The sequence below is a fragment of the Microtus ochrogaster genome, chromosome 1, assembly GCF_000317375.1.
Source record: "Microtus ochrogaster isolate Prairie Vole_2 chromosome 1, MicOch1.0, whole genome shotgun sequence".
Lineage (NCBI taxonomy): Eukaryota > Metazoa > Chordata > Mammalia > Rodentia > Cricetidae > Microtus > Microtus ochrogaster.
In genome coordinates this window covers 18,645,826-18,669,101 of record NC_022009.1, presented here as the reverse complement: position 1 = coordinate 18,669,101, position 23,276 = coordinate 18,645,826, and the positions used below count along the sequence as shown (strand labels likewise).

General features: G+C 40.3%; 1 protein-coding gene across 1 annotated transcript in view; it reads right to left on the bottom strand.

The window, feature by feature from the left end:
- Susd6 (sushi domain containing 6) overlaps positions 1 to 23,276 on the bottom strand; it is a 97,679-nt gene that overhangs the window by 52,357 nt on the left and 22,046 nt on the right. Inside the window, exon 2 of the mRNA XM_005343278.3 lies at positions 923 to 1,146. Coding sequence (XP_005343335.1) covers positions 923 to 1,043 — 121 coding nt within the window. The 5' untranslated portion in view covers positions 1,044 to 1,146. The remainder of the gene's footprint in view (positions 1 to 922; positions 1,147 to 23,276) is intronic.

Below are 23,276 nucleotides of genomic sequence, written 5' to 3'. Positions count from 1 at the left end.
ATACTGATAAACATTAATGTTCTTATCAAGACTCATAGATACAGAGATGGTTTGGGCATATCATCCAATGGCCTGTGGAGTACATCCAAATATGTACTTTCTGGAAAAAATGCTTGGTCTAGATACTGTACAAAGTGAAGTGATAAGGGACTTTAGATTACTGTTAAAAACAAGGATCAACAAATTCAAAATGGCTCACTCCTGAATTTTTCGTCTCTCTTGGGAACATTTCAGCTTATTAGCATCAATTAGAAAACTCTCAGTCATCAAAGTATAGACTGAGGAGCTAGAAGTTAACATTCAAGGTCATAAGGTCAACTCTTTTGTTTAGCACACCAAGAAACTGAGCTGTGGGACAGTTAAGTGGCTTTGCCCAAAACTCAACGTTAGTGGTCAGTTCACTAAGATAAGGATCTCAACTAAGTACTCGGTCTGAGAAAAGGCAAAGAAAAACAAGAAAAAAAAAAACCAAACAAATAAAAAGGGAGCATCCTTAAGTGTTTACTATGCAACATTGATTCCTTTACAATTCTTAGTGAGGTAGGTACTGTTATTAACACACTCTACAGCCGAGGAAGCTAGACATTCACAGTAACAGAGTGATTTGCTCAGGATCATAGATAGTAGGAATGAACTCTGAACACAGGCAATCTAACCACAGTCTGTTTCCTTCCCTGTATGTCATATGCCCCGGATTCTAGACCTCTCTCTTGCCTGAAGACAGCAGCAGCTAGAAGGAAGGGAGATAATGTAATCACCAGCAGGTTCCCCCTCCTCTTTGTATTTGCTCATTAAGCTCCAAAGAAAGGTCTCCAGAATAAAAAAATAACATAAAAGTTCTTCCCAAACTGCCTGACAAAAGGCAAGTCCCCCACACCCCAGGCTCCTCCCACACACAGAAAGCAAGTCTGGACTTACTTACCAGAGGTTAATCCATCTCCAAGCAGGGTGCTAAGGATCACTAGCTGAAGAAACACTCCATGCCCCACGGAGGTCACAACAAATGCTGAGTTGCTCTTTGGTGCTATCCTGCCATGGCACATCTTTTATCCGTCCGATGTTTTTTATTTATTTGTTTGTTTTTTAAAAAGAAAGACTTTAAAATCCAGAAGTAAGAATCCTAAAGCCAGCCAGAAGTAGCTTCACCTGTAACAAACAAACAGACAAAAGACTTAAGTAAAGTGAAAATTTCAACCATAAGTTGGTTAGAAGCAAATACTCTGCAAGGAAGCCACAATCCCACACTGAGTTGGAAAAATTCTAGCAAATGAATCCTTACTGCCAAGAGAAGAGACAAGCACAGAAGTGGGTTTTCAGCTCCTCCTGGAGAGCTGCCAAAGCTTGCTGCCAGCTGTTGTCAAAATCTGGTCCAGGAGTCAGACCCTTGCAAAAAGTTCCAGCTCACCTGGACGTCACCTGCATGGCTAGCCACAAATCAGTGCTGCTTTCAGAGACTTCTTCCTGCTCTGCTAGGACCACTGACTTATGAGCTCCAGCAGAAAGCAGCTGTTGACACAGAGCTGCTACGCCTGTGTCACTTGGCCTCAAAGCAACTTCAGCTAACCAAAAGGAAAAACAGAGTGAGCACTCGTCTTAAAGGAATAACTACACCGCCTAGAGAAGGAATGCAGCAGCAGGAGCCAAGGCCACAAAGGCCTAACCTGTTAGAGACTAAGGAGCCCCTGAGGACCTGACTTGACAGCCATGAATCTCAAAACTATTCAAGACTCAACCCACACACCTGTGACCTGACACCTGTGACCTGATACCTGTGACCAGAGGGGTGACATTTTATTGACTATCCTTGACAGTATGGGGAGGTAGAAGACAGTCTGTAGTTGCTAACTGGCCCTATCACCCATTTTGGTTCAGGTTGGCTTCTGAAGAGTAAAAAGTATTATTTAAAAAAAAAGAGAAAGAAAGGAAAGAAGGAAGTTAGGAGGGAGGGAGGGAGGGAGAGAGAGAGGGAGGAAGGGAGAAAGGGAAGGAAGGAGGGAGGGAGGGAAGAAACCAAGCCATGTGTGGTGGCATACACCTTTAATCCCAATGTTGAGGAGGAACAGACACAGAAATCTTTGTGAATATGAGATCAACCTAGTCTACACAAGGAGTTCCAGACCAACAAGGACTACACAGTGAGGCAGACCCTGTCTCAAACAAACAAATAAAATCAATCAGTAGTCAAGAATTTAAGGATTATTTTCTAAATGTCTTTAGTGAAGATGTTGGGTTAATGACACGTTTATAAAGTGAGCCTACTTCAGTTTTGTTTTGTTTTCCAAGACAGGGTTTCTCTTTGTAGCCCGAGTTGTCCTTGAATTCTTTTTTTTTTTTTTTTGGTTTTTCGAGACAGGGTTTCTCTGTGGTTTTGGAGCCTGTCCTGGCACTAGCTCTTGTAGACCAGGCTGGCCTCGAAATCACAGAGATCCGCCTGCCTCTGCCTCCCAAGTGCTGGGATTAAAGGATTGTGCCACCACCACCCGGCTGAATTCATTTTATATCTAAGATTGACCTTGAATTCAGAGATTCTTCTGCCTCAGCCCCCTGAGGGCTGGGATTAAAGGTGAAGCATAACCACCACCTTGCTATTCAGGTTATTTTTTTTTTAAGTTCTATATATTCAACATAAAGCTATATAGACACAGATTAGCGGGCCTGCCATCTACAATCCCAAAAAAGGACTCCCTGAGCCTTGACCAAAGATGTTAACTAGACTCAACTTCAATATGTCTGAAGCCTTGACTCAAACCCATGTCTCCTCCCAGAGAAGACAACTTTAAGCAGCAAGATGAGTTCTCTCAGTCTAAAAGACAACAGTTATAAAAATCTTTAGTAAACATTAGCCAGGGATCAGGAACAGAGCTAACTACTGGGTTTCAACTCTTTCCCCCGGTAATTATGACAATAGCATCTTTGGTCCTTAGCTTTTACTCACACTAACTTGAGCCTTTGAAGCCTATAGACAAAGTGGTGCATGGAGAACTCTGTATGTCTGTGCATGTGTGGATTCTGTTCACATTTGAATGGCTGTAATTAGAGTCAGAATGCCCAGCTATATTCAGATATTTGCTCTTCATGGGTCTTAGCCCCAGGTACCTCTGTGAAATAGCACAGATATAAGGTTTAGATTCAGACAAAGTACCCAGTCCTATTTAAGTCCCCAACTGTCATTACTGTTATAGCCACTAATAAGTCTTGAGCAAGAATCTTTAAGCTGCTTTTCTTTCAGGTGCAAAAAAGGGGGAAGGGTGTTCAAAGTCAAAGATGTTAAAGGATATGCTCAGGGTTAGTTGGCTAATAACAGTAGCCTTATGGTACTACTATTTCAGTACATCAACACTAGATAACCCTATGAGGCATTCTTTAGTCATCTCTTCAAAGCAACAACTGGGAACCATCAAGAATGCCAACTGCTTGTGCCACATCACAGCACATGCACAGTACATATTTAAGTGGTGAGTATATATATATATATATATAGCCTTTGGTATTCTGCACATGAGTATCAAGAGTCAAACAATACTATCCAGAGGAGCTAATGCTCGGCTGAGTCCTAAATGATGTGTAAGATATGGAGGTGGGGGCAGAGTTACCATATACAGGTGAATCAGAGTACTCCTGGTAAAGGTTCAGAGGAAGGCTAAGCCAAGGAGTTAAGTCTTTATGTCTCTGTAGGTAATAATGACAAGAAATTAAGTAGGGAAGTTACAAGAGTAAAGTCCTTTCTGTGATTTTATTATTTTAAAATTATGTATACATGTATGTATACACACATATACACACACACACACATACACGTTGAGTGTAGAGGTTCAAGGAGGTCATAAGATGGTCTTAAATCCTCTGAAACTGGAGTTACACATACTTGTTAGCTGCCTAATAGGGCAGCTCCAGACCTCTGGAAGAAGTAAGGGTTCGTCTCTCTAGCCTCAGGAAATCTTCTTTATTTTTAGATCACTCTGGAAGGTATTTTAAAGAATTGGTGGAGACAGAAGATAATTTTTGTTTGTTTTTTGTTGTTTTTTCAAGATAGGGTTTCTCTGTGTAGCCTTGGTTGTCCTGGAGCTCAATTTGTAGACAAAGCTGGCCTTGAACTCACAGAAACCCACCTGCCTTTGCCTCCCAAGTGCTGGGATTAAAGTTGTGTGCCACCATCACCCAGTTGACAGAAGATAGTCTTAACATTTTGTATTTTATATATAATGCCTTTGGAAGGCAACTGAATGATGTAGGTTCAAAACAGTATATATTCTCTGACCTACTGATTTTAATTCTAGATCTGTCCTCAGAACCACACATGTGCAATAACATATACATATGTAGGATACTCAGAACACTGTTTAGAAAGGGAAAAGACTGGGGCAACCTGAAAGTTAAAAGGAGGTTGGTTAAATTAGTTATAGTGCACTCAATATTGTTCAGTTTCTTAAAACAGGGCATTACAATCCCTGTTAATATGAAATGAATTCTAAAATTAATGTGTGAAAAAGTTTGAATGCACACTTATATTTTAGATTTTTAAGATGAAGTCTTTGTAGGCCAGATTGATGTTGACCTTGCCAGGTAGCCCAGGCTGGTTTCTAACTCTTCAGCCTGCGCCTCAGCCTCCAAAGTGCTAGGATTACACAGGTATATACTACTCTACCTAAGCCATACTTGGGTTTTTAAAAGGCGTATGTTAACACACGTAGCTATATGTACCAAAAGTCCCTTAGGAATAACGTATAAGAAACACTGCCTTGCTGGGTGCACACCTTTAATCTCAGCACTTGGGAGACAGAGACAGGAAATCCTGGTCTACAGAGCAAGTTCCAGGACAGCCAGAGCTATGCAGAGAATTCCTGTCTTGAACCCCCTGCCCCACTCAATAAAAAGGAAAAGAAAAGAAAGAAACACTGTCTTTAGGAAGGGGAACTGAGCAGTTCAAAATCAGGAAGCAAAAATTAAAATAAAAAATTCTTACTGGCCGGGCCGTGGTGGCGCAAGCCTTTAATCCCAGCACTTGGGAGGCAGAGGTGGGCGGATCTCTGTGAGTTCGAGACCAGCCTGGTCTACAAGAGCTAGCTCCAGGACAGGCTCCAAAGCCACAGAGAAACCCTGTCTCGAAAAAAAAAAAAAAAAAAAAAAAAAATCTTACTATACATTTACTAAATGTTTTTTCTCAATCTTCTTAAGCCCTGTACTTTGTACCCATATTAATTGTTCAAAAAGATAAATACAAATCAACTTAATATAGCAAGACTTTCCTGTCTAGGGAGCATCTCCAGTAAGAGTCCCTTTCCTGACACTTCCTAATATGCTCATCCCCAGAACTGGCTTCTTGGAACCCTTTACTACTAGCTTGAACAGGCTAGTACATACAGCTATTCATCTGCCTCACCTTGGTGGACTGAGTTCCTTGAAGGCAGAAACTGTAAATCACTCATTTTGGAATCTATAAGAGCTAGTAAAGATCCTGGCACTTGACAGGAGACTGCAAATGTTTGTGAAACTCTTGAATATTGTGGGAGGAAATAAAAAGTGGGGAGGTAGAAGAGTACACGCTCCTGATTTGTTTTGTTGCACCAACTGCTGGCTGCTCTCTTACTCCTTAAGCAGCTACCTGAACCAAGGGCCACCTAATCCTTGACCAACTACAGAAAGAATAGTGGAAGGGTGAATTTTTACAATCAATCAATAAAAAAGTAGGGGGACATAAACAGAATGTCATCAATGAGTATCTATGTAAAGAATGGTCAAGTTTACTGCTTCAGAAGTAAAACAGGAATGTCAACTCCCAAGATCCCAGAGTACTACCAGCTATAAGAAAATCCAGTAACTATGGAGAAAGGGTAATACAGTAAACCAAATCTAAATTAGGAATTATCTGCTTTAAACAAGTTTAAAAAGTCTTCAGTTGGGTATGGTTCTATATACCTATGATCTCAGAATTCAAGAGACTGAGACAGAACTGCTATAATTTCAAGGCGAACCTGGGTTATAGAATGAGATTCTGTTTCAAACACCACCAAACTGGGAGAGAAGGAATCAGTTTTATTAGTAGTGTCACCACTAAAGTCATCCATACTCCCACAAATAACTTCCACCCATGCTTCTGCAGGCAATCCCAAACTCAAACTCAGTGGGTCAGAAGTGTGCATGTATGTATACTCATGAGAGAGAGAGAAAGAGACAGAAACAGAGAATATGAGGGAGAATTTTAGCACACACTTCCAAGTACAGTTATCACTAAGGAAAGCCAAGGCAGAAATTTACACAAGGAAGGAACCTGGAGATGAGAGCTAATGCAGAGGCCATGGAGGAATGCTGCTTATTGGCTTGCTCCTTATGGCTAGATCAACCTGTTTCTTATAGGACCCAGGGGTGGCACCACCCAAATGAGCAGGTCATCCCACATCAATTATCAATCAAGAAGATGTACCACATGCTTGCCCACAGACCAATCTGGAGGGGGCATTTTCTTAAGGTTTCTTCTTCCCAAATGCCTCTAATTTGGGTTGGGTCAACATAAAACAAGCCAGCACAGTATCATTATCCCTAGAGAAAAATTAGGACTTAAAATGTTCAAAAAGGGGGAATGATTCATTTGCACATTAGTATTCTTTTGGTATGTTACTGACCATGGAATTAATTTATCTATTTATTTTTGAGACAGGACTTCCTTCCCTTTGTAGCTCATGATATCTTTGAATTTACAACCATCTTCCTGCCTTTGCCCACCGAGAACTAGAATTTGGAATTACAAGTGTGCACCATAGTGTTACCTGACTACATCTCTACTTTTTAAAAGATCTATTTTTATTATTTTTAATTATGTATACTTGTGTGTCTATAGGAAGTACATGCAGGTGCATGCATGTGCCATGAGGGTCAGAAACTTTGGGTCCCTTTTAGTTAAGAGTTTTAGATAGCTGTAAGCTACCTAATGTGGATAGTAGGAATTGAATTGGTTCCCCCTGGAAGAGCAATTTGGGCTCTTAACCACTGAATCATCTCCAGTCTTAAAACCTCTATTTAAAAAACAAAACTAGGTCTAGAGAGATGGCTCAGAGGCTAAGAACACTGACTACTCTTCCAGAGGTCCAGAGTTCAATTCCTACCAAGCACATGGTGGCTCACAATCATCTGTAATAAGATCTGGTGCCCTCTTCTGGCCTACAGGCATACATACAGACAGAACACTGTATACATAATAAATAAATCTTTAAAAAATAAAATAAAATAAAACATGCAATATGATTGAAAAGAAATAACTACAACTAAGCCTCAGTTTTCAAAGCCAGCACTCATCCATCCTCACAGGAATGTAGCAACTGAAATTATAGGTGAGCAAAGGTGAAGAACCTGAGCCTACTTGTACGTCATACTTCTGTCACCAGGTAGCAAGGCTTTCTGGCTTCTATTTCCATTCTAAGAATGATTTTCAGGTTTTATCTCAGCCATAGAATTCGCCATAGACTTCTTTTCTATTGCTTCTACATTTGTCTTCATGAAACTCAAGTCTTCTTCAAGTAGTGCTTTCCCCTCCAAAACACAGGGCAGGAAAAGACATGGAAAACCTGTATTCATTATTCTGGTTTCCGTTCTTGGAAACCCAGCTGCTGTCACCAAAAAGGGCAGTAGCAACAAGTTCAATGAGCTATAGATGGTTAGCCCCATAAGAACAAGGTGTTAACCCTTCACATCTGTGAACTAACAACAATAAAACCCAGCGGACTGTATCCTGCTGAATGTAATGAGCACCCATTTCTGCTGCTAAGCTTCCATACTGCCCCTAAGCTATGATTTTAATTTTGGGGTGTCACATCTCATCGCCTCGTTTCCTCCTTCATAAAGTGGGAGAGGGGTATTGCTTGCTTTGATTATCTCAGTACGCTCTGATGAAGCTCAGTCAACCTCCCCCCCTCCCAAAAAAAAGAGGAAAAAAAATCTGTAAACTAGATCTGGGGCTTCTGTGCAATCTTAGCCAGAACCTGCAACTTGAGCCCAAAGTTCTTTAAGGCTTACTTGCTTGCTGTTACCATAAAAGATTCCAGGTTAATAACACCGCCTGCTAAAAAGGTTAAAGGTGCCCTAGAGTCATCTTCAAAACTAGTTCAATGCTTGAGAAAGCAGCAACCATGAAATAGTATGCGCCTTATTCTCTAGGCAGCCGGGCACACATCTTTGTCCATTTGCCCAGATGCCTTGAAGAATACCCCTGGGGAGAATGCTACAGTTTTGAAGGGGGAGGGGGGATTATGTTACATTGAGCTCTCCTCTCTGGAGTCAAAAGGGCCTGACTCAGTAGGCCTTGACTCCCATTACTAGAAGGCCAGTCAGCTTCAGTTCACATAATTTTTAGGACAAATTTTTCAATAAACTATGAATCATTTGGCCATTAATCAGGAAAGGAAACGGGGAAGAAAACAAATTTGCAGCCTTTTCTCGTCTTAGACTAACATGAAAAGGAATGGAGGGAGTGTAAGAGAGTCTAGAACAACAACCACCTACACCAATCTTCTCCCTGCCACATGAGGGGAGGGACAAAGACCATTTCCTGAAGTACAAACAGAATGAAGCAGTTGATTACATTAAATAATGTAGTGATAAGAAGTTCAGAGTTCCCAGAGAACAATCAAAGTGACTCCCCTTCCTTAGCTCTCACCTTCCAGAAGGGATTGCATTGTTCCCCCTTTCACTCCCATTCACCTTGAAATCATCAAAACCTCCTACCACACCTACAAACAATAGAGGTTTTCTGATGCCTCCTGTGGATCTTTCCGGTCACTAACTTCTGCTTCCACTCAGGCACTCACACTTCAGTGCTTCAACTACCACAATGCCCTGTGCTGGGATCTGAGAAACATTTGGCTTTTCAAGGCAGGTAAGGAAAGAAAGCAGTGGAGAGGGGAAGGTGAGGCAAGATAACCCAGGCTGGCCTTGAATTTGTAATCTCACTGCCTCAACCTCCCAACTGTTGGGATTGTAGCTGTGCGCCACCATTCCTAGCTAAAAACAAACTTTTGTTGAAATTTAATTTTCTCCTAATTACAAAAATTACCCTCAGATTTCCTCTTAAGCCACCTAAAAGTTACTGGAACATGCCAGATTTCTTGAATTGCTTTCATATTTCTTATACCCCTGTGCTGCTCCAGAAGAATTGCTGTTGATACACGCAGGGCATCACACTTTCTCCCAAGATCAGACACACTAACTACCTTATCCTCCTTCAATCCTCTCTTTTGGTCTCCAACACCTCTCTTCTAGGACCTAGCAACAGTTTGACTACAGCAGGAACCTGACATAGGAGACAGCTAGGTCCAGCTTCAGCATTAGGCAGTGGCTTGACATCAAGCAAGCCATCCCAGAGCACAGGGATGGACAGGGATGGTTCCCCAAGGCCCTTTTAGGTCTAAGGAATTCAAAGTCTTCTAGGAGGGACCCAAAAGTATTTCCTCTGAAAAAGTAAATCAACAAAAGTTCTAGCTAAAAGGAAGAAATGTTAAATCTGTCCTAGTGGTCCAAACCCAAACTCCAGCATCTATCTCCCTCTGCATTGCAGCAAACTCAGGAGAGTTTGATCAATCCACCAGCACATTTGGACCCACCACCTAGTACACAGTGTTCCCAAAGTGCTTTCCAAAAATAACAAACACCTAACAATGAGAGAGAAAAACCAAACCAAACCAAACCACCCCAAGCCTCTACACACAAGGAACAGTGGAGCACTGCAGGAGCCTGGAGAGGTTAGAGGAAAGCACACGAGAAAAGAGCAGAAGAGAAGAACAAAGCAAAACTGATTCCGACAGGAAAATAAGGAGCGCAAGGAACTCAGCCATATAGATTTCTAATCTGTAGTCAGGAAGTCACTTTTTTTAGGGAAGAGCTTTACCACAGTCTGACAGGCTAACCTATGACAAAAACTTCACTTCCTGTGCTTCTATTTTCTTATCAGTGACAGGAAAACTGTTCAGCTAAGTGTCTCTCACGAATAATATAGACCAGGCCAGAATCTTTGGTCTATTTGGTCTGAATTAATTGGGTGGTCTAGGGAACGTCATTTTTGGTTCCCATCCTCAAACTGGATAACACTGATACTATTAGACTAGGTAAGGTGGGGAAAAAAAATACACGCTATAGGATGGATCTGAAACTGCAGACTTCAGATTATGATGGCGAGGGCCCTTTCTTTTATCATGCTATGGCTGATACCCACTCGACTCCCAAAGGGCAGCCTTTGTATGTGGTTTAGAAACATCCTGAAATCAGGCTCAATACACAAGGTCAATTCAGATTTAAAAAAAAATAAACAAACAAAATGAAAAACAGCCAATGAGTTAAAAAGAACCTTCCTCAACTTTAAATAAGGCTCTGTCCAAATTTCAAAATATTTTTAAAGGTTTTTCTCTAAGCACTACTGCTTCATGAAAAATTAAATACCCATTTGCCTGAAGAATGCCCTGCTCTTTTGTTTTCCAAATAAAATGCCATGTTCAATTTTATCTTTGAACTCGTATTCTCCTGTCTCTGCCTCCTGAGTCAATTCTATCTTGAGACAACCATGTATATCCCTCTCCTTGAAGCCATACAGAAACAGGTTTCTCTCACAAGCTGCATTTACCACAGGTAATCATTGCATAAAATGGGGAGAAGAGGCATATCAACAAGTTTTGACTAGGTAGCAAAACATGCTTGACAGAAACAGCAGCGATTGGTTTCTAGGCCCCAGAGATAGATCTTTTATGTCATCACACTCTCTTCAAGATTCACAGCAGAGCTGAGAGGAACAGGCTCCAATACTCACTTTGCCAAAAAAAAAAAAAAAAAAAAAAGTCAAGAAGGTGGCTTGTTCAATCTGAACCCTTAGGGCTCTGTGTTTCCAGGGACTGACTATATTGCAATTCAGCACATCTTTACTAGATGTGTTCTATGCAAGGTTTGGTTAATTATAGAGACCATATACGGTATCTTATTCTCAAGGAATTCACAATATTCTCAAGAAGTACATGTTTATCTATAACATCCAAATTGTTACTAGGACCCAAAAGAAAAAAAGTATTTTATAGTGTTAAAAGAAAACAAAGGAGTTTAAGAACAAAGACTTTTGATGTGTGTATTGTGGGGTAAGATGTACCCTACTCTCAAGTACATACTGGTGATCACACTTCTGGGACAATCTTTGCATACAGAAACTACTTACTTGCATCAATCAAAAAAAAAAAAAAAACCAAACAAACAAAATACCAAACAACAACAATAAAAATTAGGACAAAACAGAAGACTAAGTCACTCTAAAGGATGAAGAGAGGTGCAATCCATTTTGTCTACCTAGAATCACAAAATGCTTCTGTCTGTAAGAAGAAATAAATACCTATCTATATATGTCACTGGAGAGGAGATTTAGGAGCCAGACTTTAGTGTTCAAAGTAGTTATAGCTATGCAGGAAACACCTCCTCCACGTCAAAAATAGCAACCCCAAAGGAAAAGGCTGTTGCAATTGTGTTTACTTTTTACCATCTACAAGGATGGCTTTCCAAAGGCCCTCAAGTGGGATGATATAAACAGGTCTGTGTCACTTCCTGGTTCTCAGGCCTTCTGCTACATTCCCAGTCTGTCTGGAAGGCTGCCTATTTAAAAATAAAACTTTAAAAGCTCACCAAAAACTCCAAACTTAAACCATCCTTCCCTCTATTTCAGTCAATTTCACTGAAATTAAATGGATAGAGAGCAGGAAAGGAGACAAAATAATCACAGAGAAGGAATCTTTAGTTCAAAACAAAACAAAAAATGTGCTCAATGGAAGTCAAGAGACTTGGGTTCTACTCATGTGTCACCTCTAACTGAAAAAACTCACCTTAAGCAAACACAAGAGGTGCTTCAGTCGTCATAACGCCAAGGTCTGAATAATCCAACTTGACTGAGCCTCAATTTTTATATGCATACCTATTTCACGGGGCTTTTCTAAGTACTATACAGAGGTAGCAACACTCAAGTCAAATAAGACTCTGAGTCTGAATGAATACTCTCCATCTTACATGAGTCCAGCAAGCCTCCTAAGAAAACCACGGTTCTTCCTGTCCTCTCCCTCACAAACTACTCAGACTTCTTGTGAACTACCAAGGGTAGACGGTCAGGTCTAAGTAAAAACAAGAAACAGAAACTTGCCAACTGTTCCTTCCTGTTGATTAGTCCCATGCCACTGTCCCAATGACTGCATGACATCTAACTGTATAAAATCTTTCACCAAAAATGATCCAATATGTTCTAGTTCCAACCAAAATCTTATTTCAAGTTCTCTCTAGGTAGGTTCTTCATTCAGGAACAGAGATAGAATCTCATTTATCTACATTAAGGGACAGTCCCTAAAATATTTAGATGGGGACTTCAAAAGTAACCTTGAATTTGTCAAACGTCAGGTAAAGACACCAAAAAAAGTTGGCCCCAGTATATGAAAAGTAAAGAGGATCACAAGCTCAATGCTAATCTGGGCTACAAGATACATAACAAGTTCCTGTCAAAAACAAAACGAAACAAAAAAACAACTTTGAAAAGATCAGTAGTGTCCTGGAAGACAGTAAATTGGTAAATGGCTCAGTGGGTAAAGGTGCTTTTGTTGCACAAGGCTGAGTTTGATCATGAGGAAAGAAGGAAAATCAACTTCAGAGTTGGCATCCTCTGATGTTGGTTCACTCACATGACATAAGAATGCATGCACACATGCCATATACATATGCACAAAAAATTTTTTAAATGTAGCGGTAAGAATAAGGGGGTGGATAAGATCAAAATATATTGTATGAAATTCTCAAAGATTAAAAATATATTTAAAATGTATAACAAAAAGAGAGACTAGGATAAACACACAGTCCAATGAAAGAGCATCTTAAATTACTGGAGATAATGTATAATTCTCCTCCAGACATAGTTTCTGAATTCATTCCTAACATACTTTCCTAAAGAACTTACGGAGTTTATTGAAGGAAGACATACTGAGCACCTTCAAGTACTGGATTCAATGAGGGTGCAAAGGGTAAAAGCATCTCTCTCTCTTTTTTTTTTAACTTTCTTTTCATTTATTCTTTGTGTTATTCATATCATGCATCCCAATCCTACTCATCTCCTGGTCCCTCGCATCCCCCCTCTGACCCAATAAAATTTAAGAGAAAAAGGGCCAGGTGGTGGTGGTGGTGCATGACTTTAATCCCAGCACTTGGGAGGCAGAGGCAGGCAGATCTCTGTGAGTATGAGGCTAGCCTGGTCTACAAATTGAATTACAGGACAGGCTCCAAAGCCACACAGAGAAACCCTATCTTGAAAAACCAATGAACCAACCAACCAAACAAATAAATAAAAATTTCTTTTAAAAAAACGGAAAAGAAGGAAGGGGAAATCTTGTCAAGGAAGCTACAGTGTGACTCTGTGAGTCACACAGTAAACTCCTTTATCCATACATCTTTACATGCAGGTATTCATCACAAAGAATCACTGGTCTGGTTCGAGGCCCCTGGTCTCTGCCATACCATTGACACTGGGCCCTCCAGTAGGACTCTTCCTCCTGGACATCCCGCTACTCCTCTGTGTCATGGAGATCCTGAAGCCCTGGGTCCGTAGGACACACCTCGCTCCCCCCACTTCAGCAGATCACAGATAGGGTGGGTGTTAGGGTGGGCCAACACATAACCCTGGTTCTGGGCCAGGGTAGTTCCAGGTTGGTCAGTCCACCAGCTCTCCTGTCTTCACCACCAGGGTGAGCTCGTCAGCACTGCCCTGGCTACTTCATCCCTTGTAGTTAATGAGCAAGGGGCAGTGCCAGTTCTCCTGCTTTCACATCCTCAGGGTTGGTTCTCCCACACCTACTCCTTCAGGGCCAGCTAGCTTTACTGTGTAGTCCAGGCAAGGTGCAGGGGCCACTCTCCCTAGTGCTGCAGCTGGTGAGGGGCAGTGATAATTCTCTCAATCTTACATTTTATGACCTCAGGGTCAGCTCTCCCATCTGCCTCAGGTGTTGATGGTGGGTGGGAGAAAACGACTTTTCCCCTACTCAGTCACAGGACAGATGATTAAATGGGAACAGTGCTACCAAAGCATGTGTTCTTAAAGAGTTAACTGATTTCTGTATATTTGTATGTGTAAGAAACACATACAAAAATTACAATATGAAGCAGAAAGTGAAAAGACATGAGAGATATGCAACCAACATGTCAAAGACAAAACAGGAAGGTAGTTGCATCCCAGAAGAGAGAAGTGAAACAGATATAGAGTCAAACAACATAGTCTAATAAATCTTATGTGGCTTTTATGATCGTATAAACAGAAGTCAAATCCTGGTTCTTGTTTCTTATAGAACTTATGAATGCTTACTGCTTAACAGATATGAGTTTTTTTTAATATTTACTTATTATGTATACAATATTCTGTCTGTGTGTATGTCTGCAGACCAGAAGAGGGCACCAGACCTCATTCCAGATGGTTGTGAGCCACCATGTGGTTGCCGGGAATTGAACTCATGACCTTTGGAAGAGCAGGCAATGCTCTTAACCACTGAGCCATCTCTCCAGCCCCCAACAGATAAGAGTTTTGTCACACATAGATTTGGAGTTACTCTGGGCATAGTGGTGCACACCTTTAATTCCAGCACTTGGAGGGCAGAGGCAGGCACACCTCTGTGAATTGAGACCAGCCTGGTCTACATAGTGAATACCAAGACAGCCAGAGCTACAGATTAAGACCTTCCTTGTCTTGGAGAGGAGAAAAAAAAAAAGGAAAGAAAAAAGTAGGGTACCAGCACTTGCTTAGTAGAATTGCAGAGTTCAGTGAACATTTTTTTTTTTAAATTCAATATATTACTAGATGGCATAGAGAAGGCCAGGTAAGACTTAATACCTACTGAGCTGTCTGGACCTAACTAGTAAATAGGCAGACAGCCAAACATTTGTTGTCTGCTTATCAGTTGTGACTTGTTAGTTCAATTAACTGTCTAGGTTTAATGGTACCATCTTCAGGAAGTACTGAAAGACTCCAAATACATATTTGTTACGTTCATGTCAGGGTAATACCTGGAAGCACATACTTGGTTTTCTACTAAGAATGTGCAGCATCAGAATACACGTAAAATTACAGATTATACCATATACAACGTAATACTGAGACATGATCATTCTTTTGGACACAATGGGTATTCAAGAAGAAATTAACATAATCTAACCTTGATTGAGTTCTCAGGAAAATAATAGCTAAGTTAAAAATTCATCTGGGATAACAGCCTGAGGGTGATAGAATGAGAGAGACTGGCTTTACTCTTCTGTACATGTGGGTGCAGGTGGAGAATATGAATGAATATGCAAGTGTGCATTGCCATAGTACACGTGTGGAGGTCAGAAGACAACCTCAGGTCATTGGTCGTCACTTTCTACCTTATTTGAGACGAGGTCTCTGTTGTTTTATTTCTACAGAGACTATGCTAACTGGTCCATGAAGTCAGGGATTTTCCTGTTTCTACCTCCTATCTCCCCATTGCATACTGGACATCTGGCCTTTACCTGGGCTCTGAGGATTAGAACTCAGGTGCTCAAATCTATGGCTAACTCCCTTGCCCAATGAACCAACCGCCTTACTAGCACTGTCTTTAAACAGCATGTAAAACAGACTGAACAATGGTTTTCAGACATAAATGCAGCAAAACCCTGTGCTCCAGCCCTAGAGGTCCTAAACTATAGAGTAGGGCAGAAAGAAACCAGAGTTCAGCAATTTTGGTGGGTTGAGCTGGAAATTTGGAGGAGGTCAAGGGGGTGGGGTTTGCAAGGCAAAGTAACTGAGAAGGATTTCAAAAACAAAATAAAAGTCTCAAGAAGTAGTGGTCAAATGCCTTTATTTCCAGCATTAGCCTTTAACTTGAGCATTTGGGTGTCAGAGGCAGGCTGATCTGAGTTCGAGATCAGCATGATCTACAATGGGAGTTACAGGATAGCCAAGACTAGACTATAGAAAAAGCTTGTCTTGAAAAACAAAAAACAAAGTAACAAGAGAAACTATCCAAAATAAAAAGAAAAAAGGAGTTAAAAAAGAAAGTATTATAGGACAGTATGAAATAGCCTATGACAACTGGAGTAAGGAGTGGAGAGGAGTCAGTGAGGCAAAAAAAAAAAAAAACATATTTTGAGGACAAAATAGTCAAAGATTTTTTTTAATTGATGGAAACTTTAAAATCATAGATTCAAGATTTTCACCAAATCTTAAAAAGAAGCACAAAACAAAAAAATACAAGGCACATCATCATCAAAATACTGAAAAATAAAGAGAAAAGAAAACTTTAAAAGCAGCTTAGGGTGGGGCAAGGATAGATCCACTACATACAGAGGAACAAAGATTTATAGCAGACCTACTGCCAGAAACCAAGCAAGCCAAGAGGCAATGGAAGTTTCACCCTATCAGTAATAACTATGTGTTCAAATATTTTCCATGGTGCTTGGTATTGAGCACAAGGATTCAATAGTCTGAAAAACATTTACAACTATAGCATCCTCCAAGAACTGAAACGAGATGAAACCCTCTTTTAGGATTATACTAAAGGAAATTACCTATGCCCACTAACATCCCAACCTGTAACCCTGTGCCATCCTACAACAACAATGGAATATTAGCACACTAGATGTGAGTCAGAAGGTCTTCAATCCATCACAAAATAAATCAAGTTAAAAATAAACATTTAGGAATGAGGTCTATTAGCATATCATGACAATATCTTCTTTATTTACTTATTTATTTTTGGTTTTCTGGAGACAGGGTTTCTCTGTAGCTTTGGAGCCTGTCCTGGAACTAGCTCTTGTAGACCAGGCTGGCCTCGAACTCACAAAGATCCACCTGTCTCAGCCTCCCGAGGGCTGGGATTAAAAGCATGTGCCACTACCACCCAGCAATAAATTAATTTTTGAAAACAAGGCAGAGGAAGAGCAAAGTAGACCTTAGGAATGAAAACAGCTAGTTTTCTTTCAGCTCAACCACTGAGTGTAATTCTAGGCATAACATGTTATTTTTCTGAACTCAATATTCTGTTAGAGTTCCTATACCTTTAAAATTCTTTTAAAATCTAGATTTAGTCTTATCTGTTTACAATAAATCAGCCAAAAGGGGGAAAGATTCGTATAACCTGTGGAGGTAAGAGCCAAACTCAAGCAAAATAAGCATTAAGAAGTCAAGAGCTCATATAAGAGAGAACGAAGGCTTTTAGATACAAGCTAGTCCTGAATTTAAAACATGAAAGTCTGTACCAACCTGCCTTCCTTAGGTCAATTCTTCTGATGGAAAAAAACAAAATACAAAACAAAACAACAAAAGTAGGACCAGGCTTTGCTATTCCAACTAAGGTTCATCCGAGCACAGTACTGGATCACCTGACAGCTTTTCAGAAACAGGGTCCTCTCAGCCTTCATCCCAAATCTACTCAATCAGAATCGGCATTTCCTAACATTCTCCAGATAACCATCTGAGCATTAACATTTGGGAAATCTTGCTTTATACTATGCTAACTTTGAGTCATTATTCTGTTGTTATTTCACTTAGTAAAAAATAACTTTTAATATTTTGCCCAAGTTCCCTTGATAACCCCACCTCCTAGTAGTTTACACACACAATTTTAAGCCAGCTCAGAACCTCTAAACTCAAGATTACCAAGTCTAATGACAGCACATTACTTTCCCCTTGCATTTTTCCTTCTCTGCACAAAGCTAAAGAAAAGCAAGCTTGACCCATGACCTAAATTATAATTCTTCCAAGTACTAATTCAGCCCATACGTACTGTTTGAAGATATCCCAGGAGGAAATGTGGAAAACAATGTAATGAACTCAAAGATACAAATTGATAGGTAGAGGCTTACACCTAAAAGATCCTAAGTTTCATTTCTGGAGGTCTTTATTTCCCTGGTTTTTCTTCCTGCTGTGCTACTTTATATAACAAAGATTCTCAAGGGCCAGGGCAAAAGGGTAAAGTGCTCCCTGAGTAAACAAAAACTAGCAAGTGGGGCTGGAGAGATGGCTCAGAGGTTAAGAGCATTGCCTGCTCTTCCAAAGGTCCTGAGTTCAATTCCCAGCAACCACATGGTGGCTCACAACCATCTGTAATGAGGTCTGGTGCCCTCTTCTGGCCAGCAGGCATACACACACAGAATATTGTATGCATAATAAATAAATATTAAAAAAAAAAAAAGAAAAAAAAAAACTAGCAAGTGTTTTCTAGCACAGTGGTTAGGGGACAGCAGCTGGAACAAAATCAAGACCTGGAGATAAGATGAGGCATAACATGCCCTGCAACAGAAGTCAGAGTTGGGGAGGGAGCCCTGGACCCATCAATACAGTCAGTCCCTGAAAAAACAGGTTGTTGCTCACCCTACACCTCTTCCCCTGCTCAGGTCACACACAAGCAACAGATGGCCCCAACCCTAGGCAGATGACTGAATATGGCAGATAGCAAGACAAAACTAAGGACCGTCTATGCTTACAAGAGTGCCTGGAGGTTGGCATAGCTCAAAATCAATAGCATTATCTAAAGTTCTCCAGCACCCACAGAACTCAGAAAGAGTTTGGGTAAGGAGTTTGGAGTTAGGGAAAGACCAGTACACCCTAGGACCCAAAACACCATGTGGAAAGAATCTACTCCAAGTCGTCCTCTGACCTCCATGTACCATGCACACAAAATAAACATTTTTTTAAAAGTACACAAAGAGGCTAATAAAGGGTCAGATCTATTTACTATCCCATTTACTGCCTGGTGATCATCTACTACAAGACCTTGAAGCAAAGGTATGATAAAAACAGTCTAATGACCAGATACCTTTGCTGCCTCCATAGTCCTCGGATTCTTCCTGTGACCACATACTCCAGTGTAATTGCCAAATGATGGCTTTGAGGTCTGGGGGTGTAGTCCAGTAGTACAGCACTTATACAGCAAATAAGATGAAACCTTGGGTTTCATCCTCAGGACCAAAAAGTCATCATAAAAGCTTTCTGACACTGGCCTTCAGGGCCAAAACCAGGGCACATAAGTGGCCTGAAAAAAGAACTGACTTATGCAAGGACTGAAAAGCCATGTTCAGGTCTTGTATCCTGAACTCCTTCACATCTACCATAAGAAAGCTACGGGTGGAGATGAGGATGTTTATGTCTGTGTGAGAGGACCCTACCCAGACTTCTCTCAAAAAAAAAAAAAAATCACTCTTTGAACCTTGAATTCCTGAAAGGGAAAAGCAGTTCTGATTTCCAGAACTTTCTCTGCTTCTTAAAACAGATGAAGGCTCCCATTAAGGGAATGACAGCTAAGGGTAAAAAGGGTTGACTACAGTGAGTTCTAGAGCCATTACACCTTTGTAAAGACTTCCTCAAAAAAGGCAAAATATCCATTCCAACAAAATGGACAGTGGTGGCGCACGTCTTTAATCCCAGAACTTAGCAGGCAGAGGCAGAGGGATCTATTGAGTTCGAGGCCAGCCTGGTCTACAAGAGACAGGCTCCAAAACTACAGAGAAAACCTTGTCTCGAAAAACCAAAAAACATAACAACAACAAAACAAAAAAGGAAAGGAATGAAGATAGCTTTCCAAACTGATTTCTCAAAAAATTATAAATAAAACTATTATATGACTTTGCTATTTTGCTCCTAGGCATATATCCAGAGAACTCTATACCCTACAACAGAGATATTTACATCCCCCTGTTTATTACTTCTTGATTTACTATAGCAAAGAATTGGAAACAACTGAGTTGACCATCAACAGACTAATGGACAATAAAAATCTGATATCTCTCCCCCCACACACAAGGAATACTACTCAGCTCTTAAGAAAATAGAGCTCAAAAATTTGCAGGAAATACATAAACTTAGAATGTGTAATATTAAGTGAGGTCACATATCTCAGAAAGAAAAAAGTGCATGTTTTCTCTTATATAGATTCTAGCCAATAATATACCTAAACAAATGTACATGTAGGTGGTACAGTAAGTATAACATAAGAGAATAAGGTTAAATGTAAGGAGGTGAGGAAGGAGAGGATGCAGGTAGTAAGCGCAAATTATTAGAGAGGATATAAAGCTAATTGTTTTTCTAGTTCTAATTCTGTCGTTAATTTTTTGTTTTGGGTGGTAACTTAAGTACAAAATGTAAAATGTAAAACTCCACAGTTTCCACTCTGAATGCCTACTCTTACTGTATAGAAATTCAGTAAGTTAAATAGACTTCAGGTATGCTTAATTTTGGAATGTGGTGTTTCTATTTATTTGCAATTTTTAATAATAAAGTTTATTTAAAATTTTTAAATTACTAAGAAAAACATTTTACAGAGTAGTAATACTAGTTCACAACTCAATCAGTGTACCTGGTACCATATGTCACCAATACAATCACCACAAAACTAAACTTTATCACAAAATGCTGTTACACATAGGTAAATAAATGTAAGTCATCTTTTTAGGTAGAAAAGAACAGGAAGAGGCAGCAGTATTTTTCAAAGACACAGGATTCTGAGAATCAATGACTAGCTTATTCACCTTAACAGTAGAAGCTCTGCCATCCAAAAGTCCACTTTTAGAAATAAAGGATCTATAAAGGCAGAGAAAGGTTTGGCGGTCTTATTATGAGAAGAAAATTGACACTAGTTTCATTTCCACAAAAATGACAACTTCCTGAGTTTTCTATGTAACCACACTTTCTACCTAGTTTCAGCAAATGTAGATATAGCCAAGGAATTTATCTTGCTGAAGCTTGTCCCTGCCCACAGTTGCTACCAAGTATTCCACAGTCCTAGATTGTTCAGAGGAGAAATAGGGGGGAGGGGTCAACATGATGCTTAAAATTCTACCCCCAAGTCAAAAGTAGAAGACACTACTTTTAATTTTATCCAAGATTCTATTACTCAGATTAAAAACCTAACATAGGCCTATAAACCCAGCCAGTGACAAAGCAAAGAAAAAATGATGTTCATACTTGAACAACAAGTTCAAATTTCCAAGCTGCCCAGATAAAACCAATACAAATGTCAATAATACATATAAATAAATTCTTAGTCTAACAGATGTGCTTACTGGTGCTCCTATCAAGTCCCTTAAGCTGTAAGTTTCCTGTGACTAGGCATCCTGCACATCTACCACTGGAGGATTTGCCTCAAAAAGAAACTAGATCAGAGGCACCTGCTCCTACCACCATTCCAACAACCCTAGCAATCTTGTAGAATAAACATATTTCCTACCCAAACCTTTCAGCTCATAGGAGAATCTCAAAGTTGGACAAACTCTTGAGACACAAGTCTGACCATGCCTGAACTTGCCAGTTTCTCTCAAGTCTTGGCTCCCAATATCCTAAAAACTCCCAAATGGCACCCAGTCTCCAGATCCTTGCCCTACCCTCGGGCCACCTGAAATTTTTAAGAACCACATTCTTTGTTTTATTGTGTTCTAACAACTTTCTCTACACAGCTTGTAAAATGTACAGAAGGCACAGACTTCAAGCCCACCAATACTTTCAATAGAGCTAAGGAGACTGTAGATTCAGAGAGCAAATAACCAAGACAGGAGTACCTAGTTCAATAGTCTATGTGGGTAAAATAAATGCTGAACTGTGAAGTATAAGTAATGAGAAAATGAGGAAGAATAAGCAACAGCTACTCATGAGTTGTGAACAAAATAATGAAAACAATAGAAAACAAAGAAATTAATCTGAACCACGATAATCAAAGAAGGCCTTCTAGAAGAAAGTCAGAGGTTGGACATAAAAGCTTTGAAGGCTAAGAAAGTATAGAAAGGCAGTCTGTCACAATGGTATAAAGCTATAATACAGCTCTCTGAGGCTGACACAGGAGGGTCACACATTTGAGGCCAGCCTAGGCTAGACAATAATGGCACATCTTAAAAACAACAATAAAAAATTATCAAAAAGCAGAGAGGGACACATAATTCTTTTTGGAGTAGAATACTGAAGTTAAGCACCCTAGATGGGGAAAGTCCAAGGATCAGGGAAGAACAGAAAATAAATTCCATCTAAAATCCTCAGGACAATTCTTACTGGTTTCCCTAGTTTCTGCCACCTTGCAGGCTCCACAAAGTATTGTATTAAGCATTCAATTGACTCTGCAGGTAAGGTCAGCTTGGAAACTCACCCTTGGGTCAGTAGGCAGTGGGAAAGAACTGTTCTTCAGCAGGAAACCTGACCTAATCCAGTTCCACAGTATTACCTAAGGCCCCCCAGGAGCACAGGAAGGAAAGCACAGGGGTGCCACACTCTGATACAGTTTTTATTCCCTTACCTAATCCCCTGACACTATAAGCACTGTGCTAGCTGACCCTGGCAAGAGCAACTACAGCACCCTGGAAGGCTAGTCAGAACACAAAAGAAGCCTCGTTGGGATACTGGTGAGAGGAACCTGCAGAAGGTGGCACAAGACTGGCACAGAAGACTGCGCACAGCTGGAAGATTTAGGTTTCCATCCCCAGATGGTGTCATTATCTTTAGACCTCGATGCTTTGGCTCAGATGCCAAATGCTAAGGTCAATCAGCTCAGTGCTCTGCTTGCTTCTGGGAATGGGGGTTATATGCTCCATTCTTCCCATCTGTTTGTGGTTTTATATGCTAGCTGTGATTTCCTGTAATTCCTGTTTATAAGGGGATCGATGAAAAGATAAGAACAAGCACAGGCAACTCCTCTGTCCATCACACTGTGACAAACACATCTCAAGAGTTCTGCACTACAGCTTTACTGGTAACTCCAATTATGGCAAGAAGAGAAAAAAGGAAGGAAGCATCTTGCTTTGAAAGCTATAAGGGAAGTTACCCTTCTTACACAATCAATTTCCCCTTTTGGCAGAGCCTTCCCAGAATACATTTAGTGAGAAGAGAGGAGAACCAACAGTTTCCAACCCTGATCCCTAAGTCCTGATTGGTTTCTGCAAAGATGAGGAACCCAAGATTCCTTACTCCCTTGCTGTGTAAAAAATGAGTACAAAACCAGGAACCAAGTGTCAACATATGAAGCCCAAAATGCTTCCAAGTACACAACACCCTTGAAAACTGGGTGACAGCCTTTCCCAGTGATGATTCTGAGTGGGACAGTACACATAAGGCACAGACACTGCAAAAGGCTTGTCTCAAACTAGGGCAAGAAGATAGAAAGTTAAAGGCCAGATTGGGCTATAGCAAGACCTGTCTCAAATAAGCAAGCCTTATTTATAATTTTTTGTTTGTTCTTTTAGGTTTCATATATTTCAGGCTAGTCTGAAACCTACTATTTAACTGAAGTTGATCTTGATATATATAT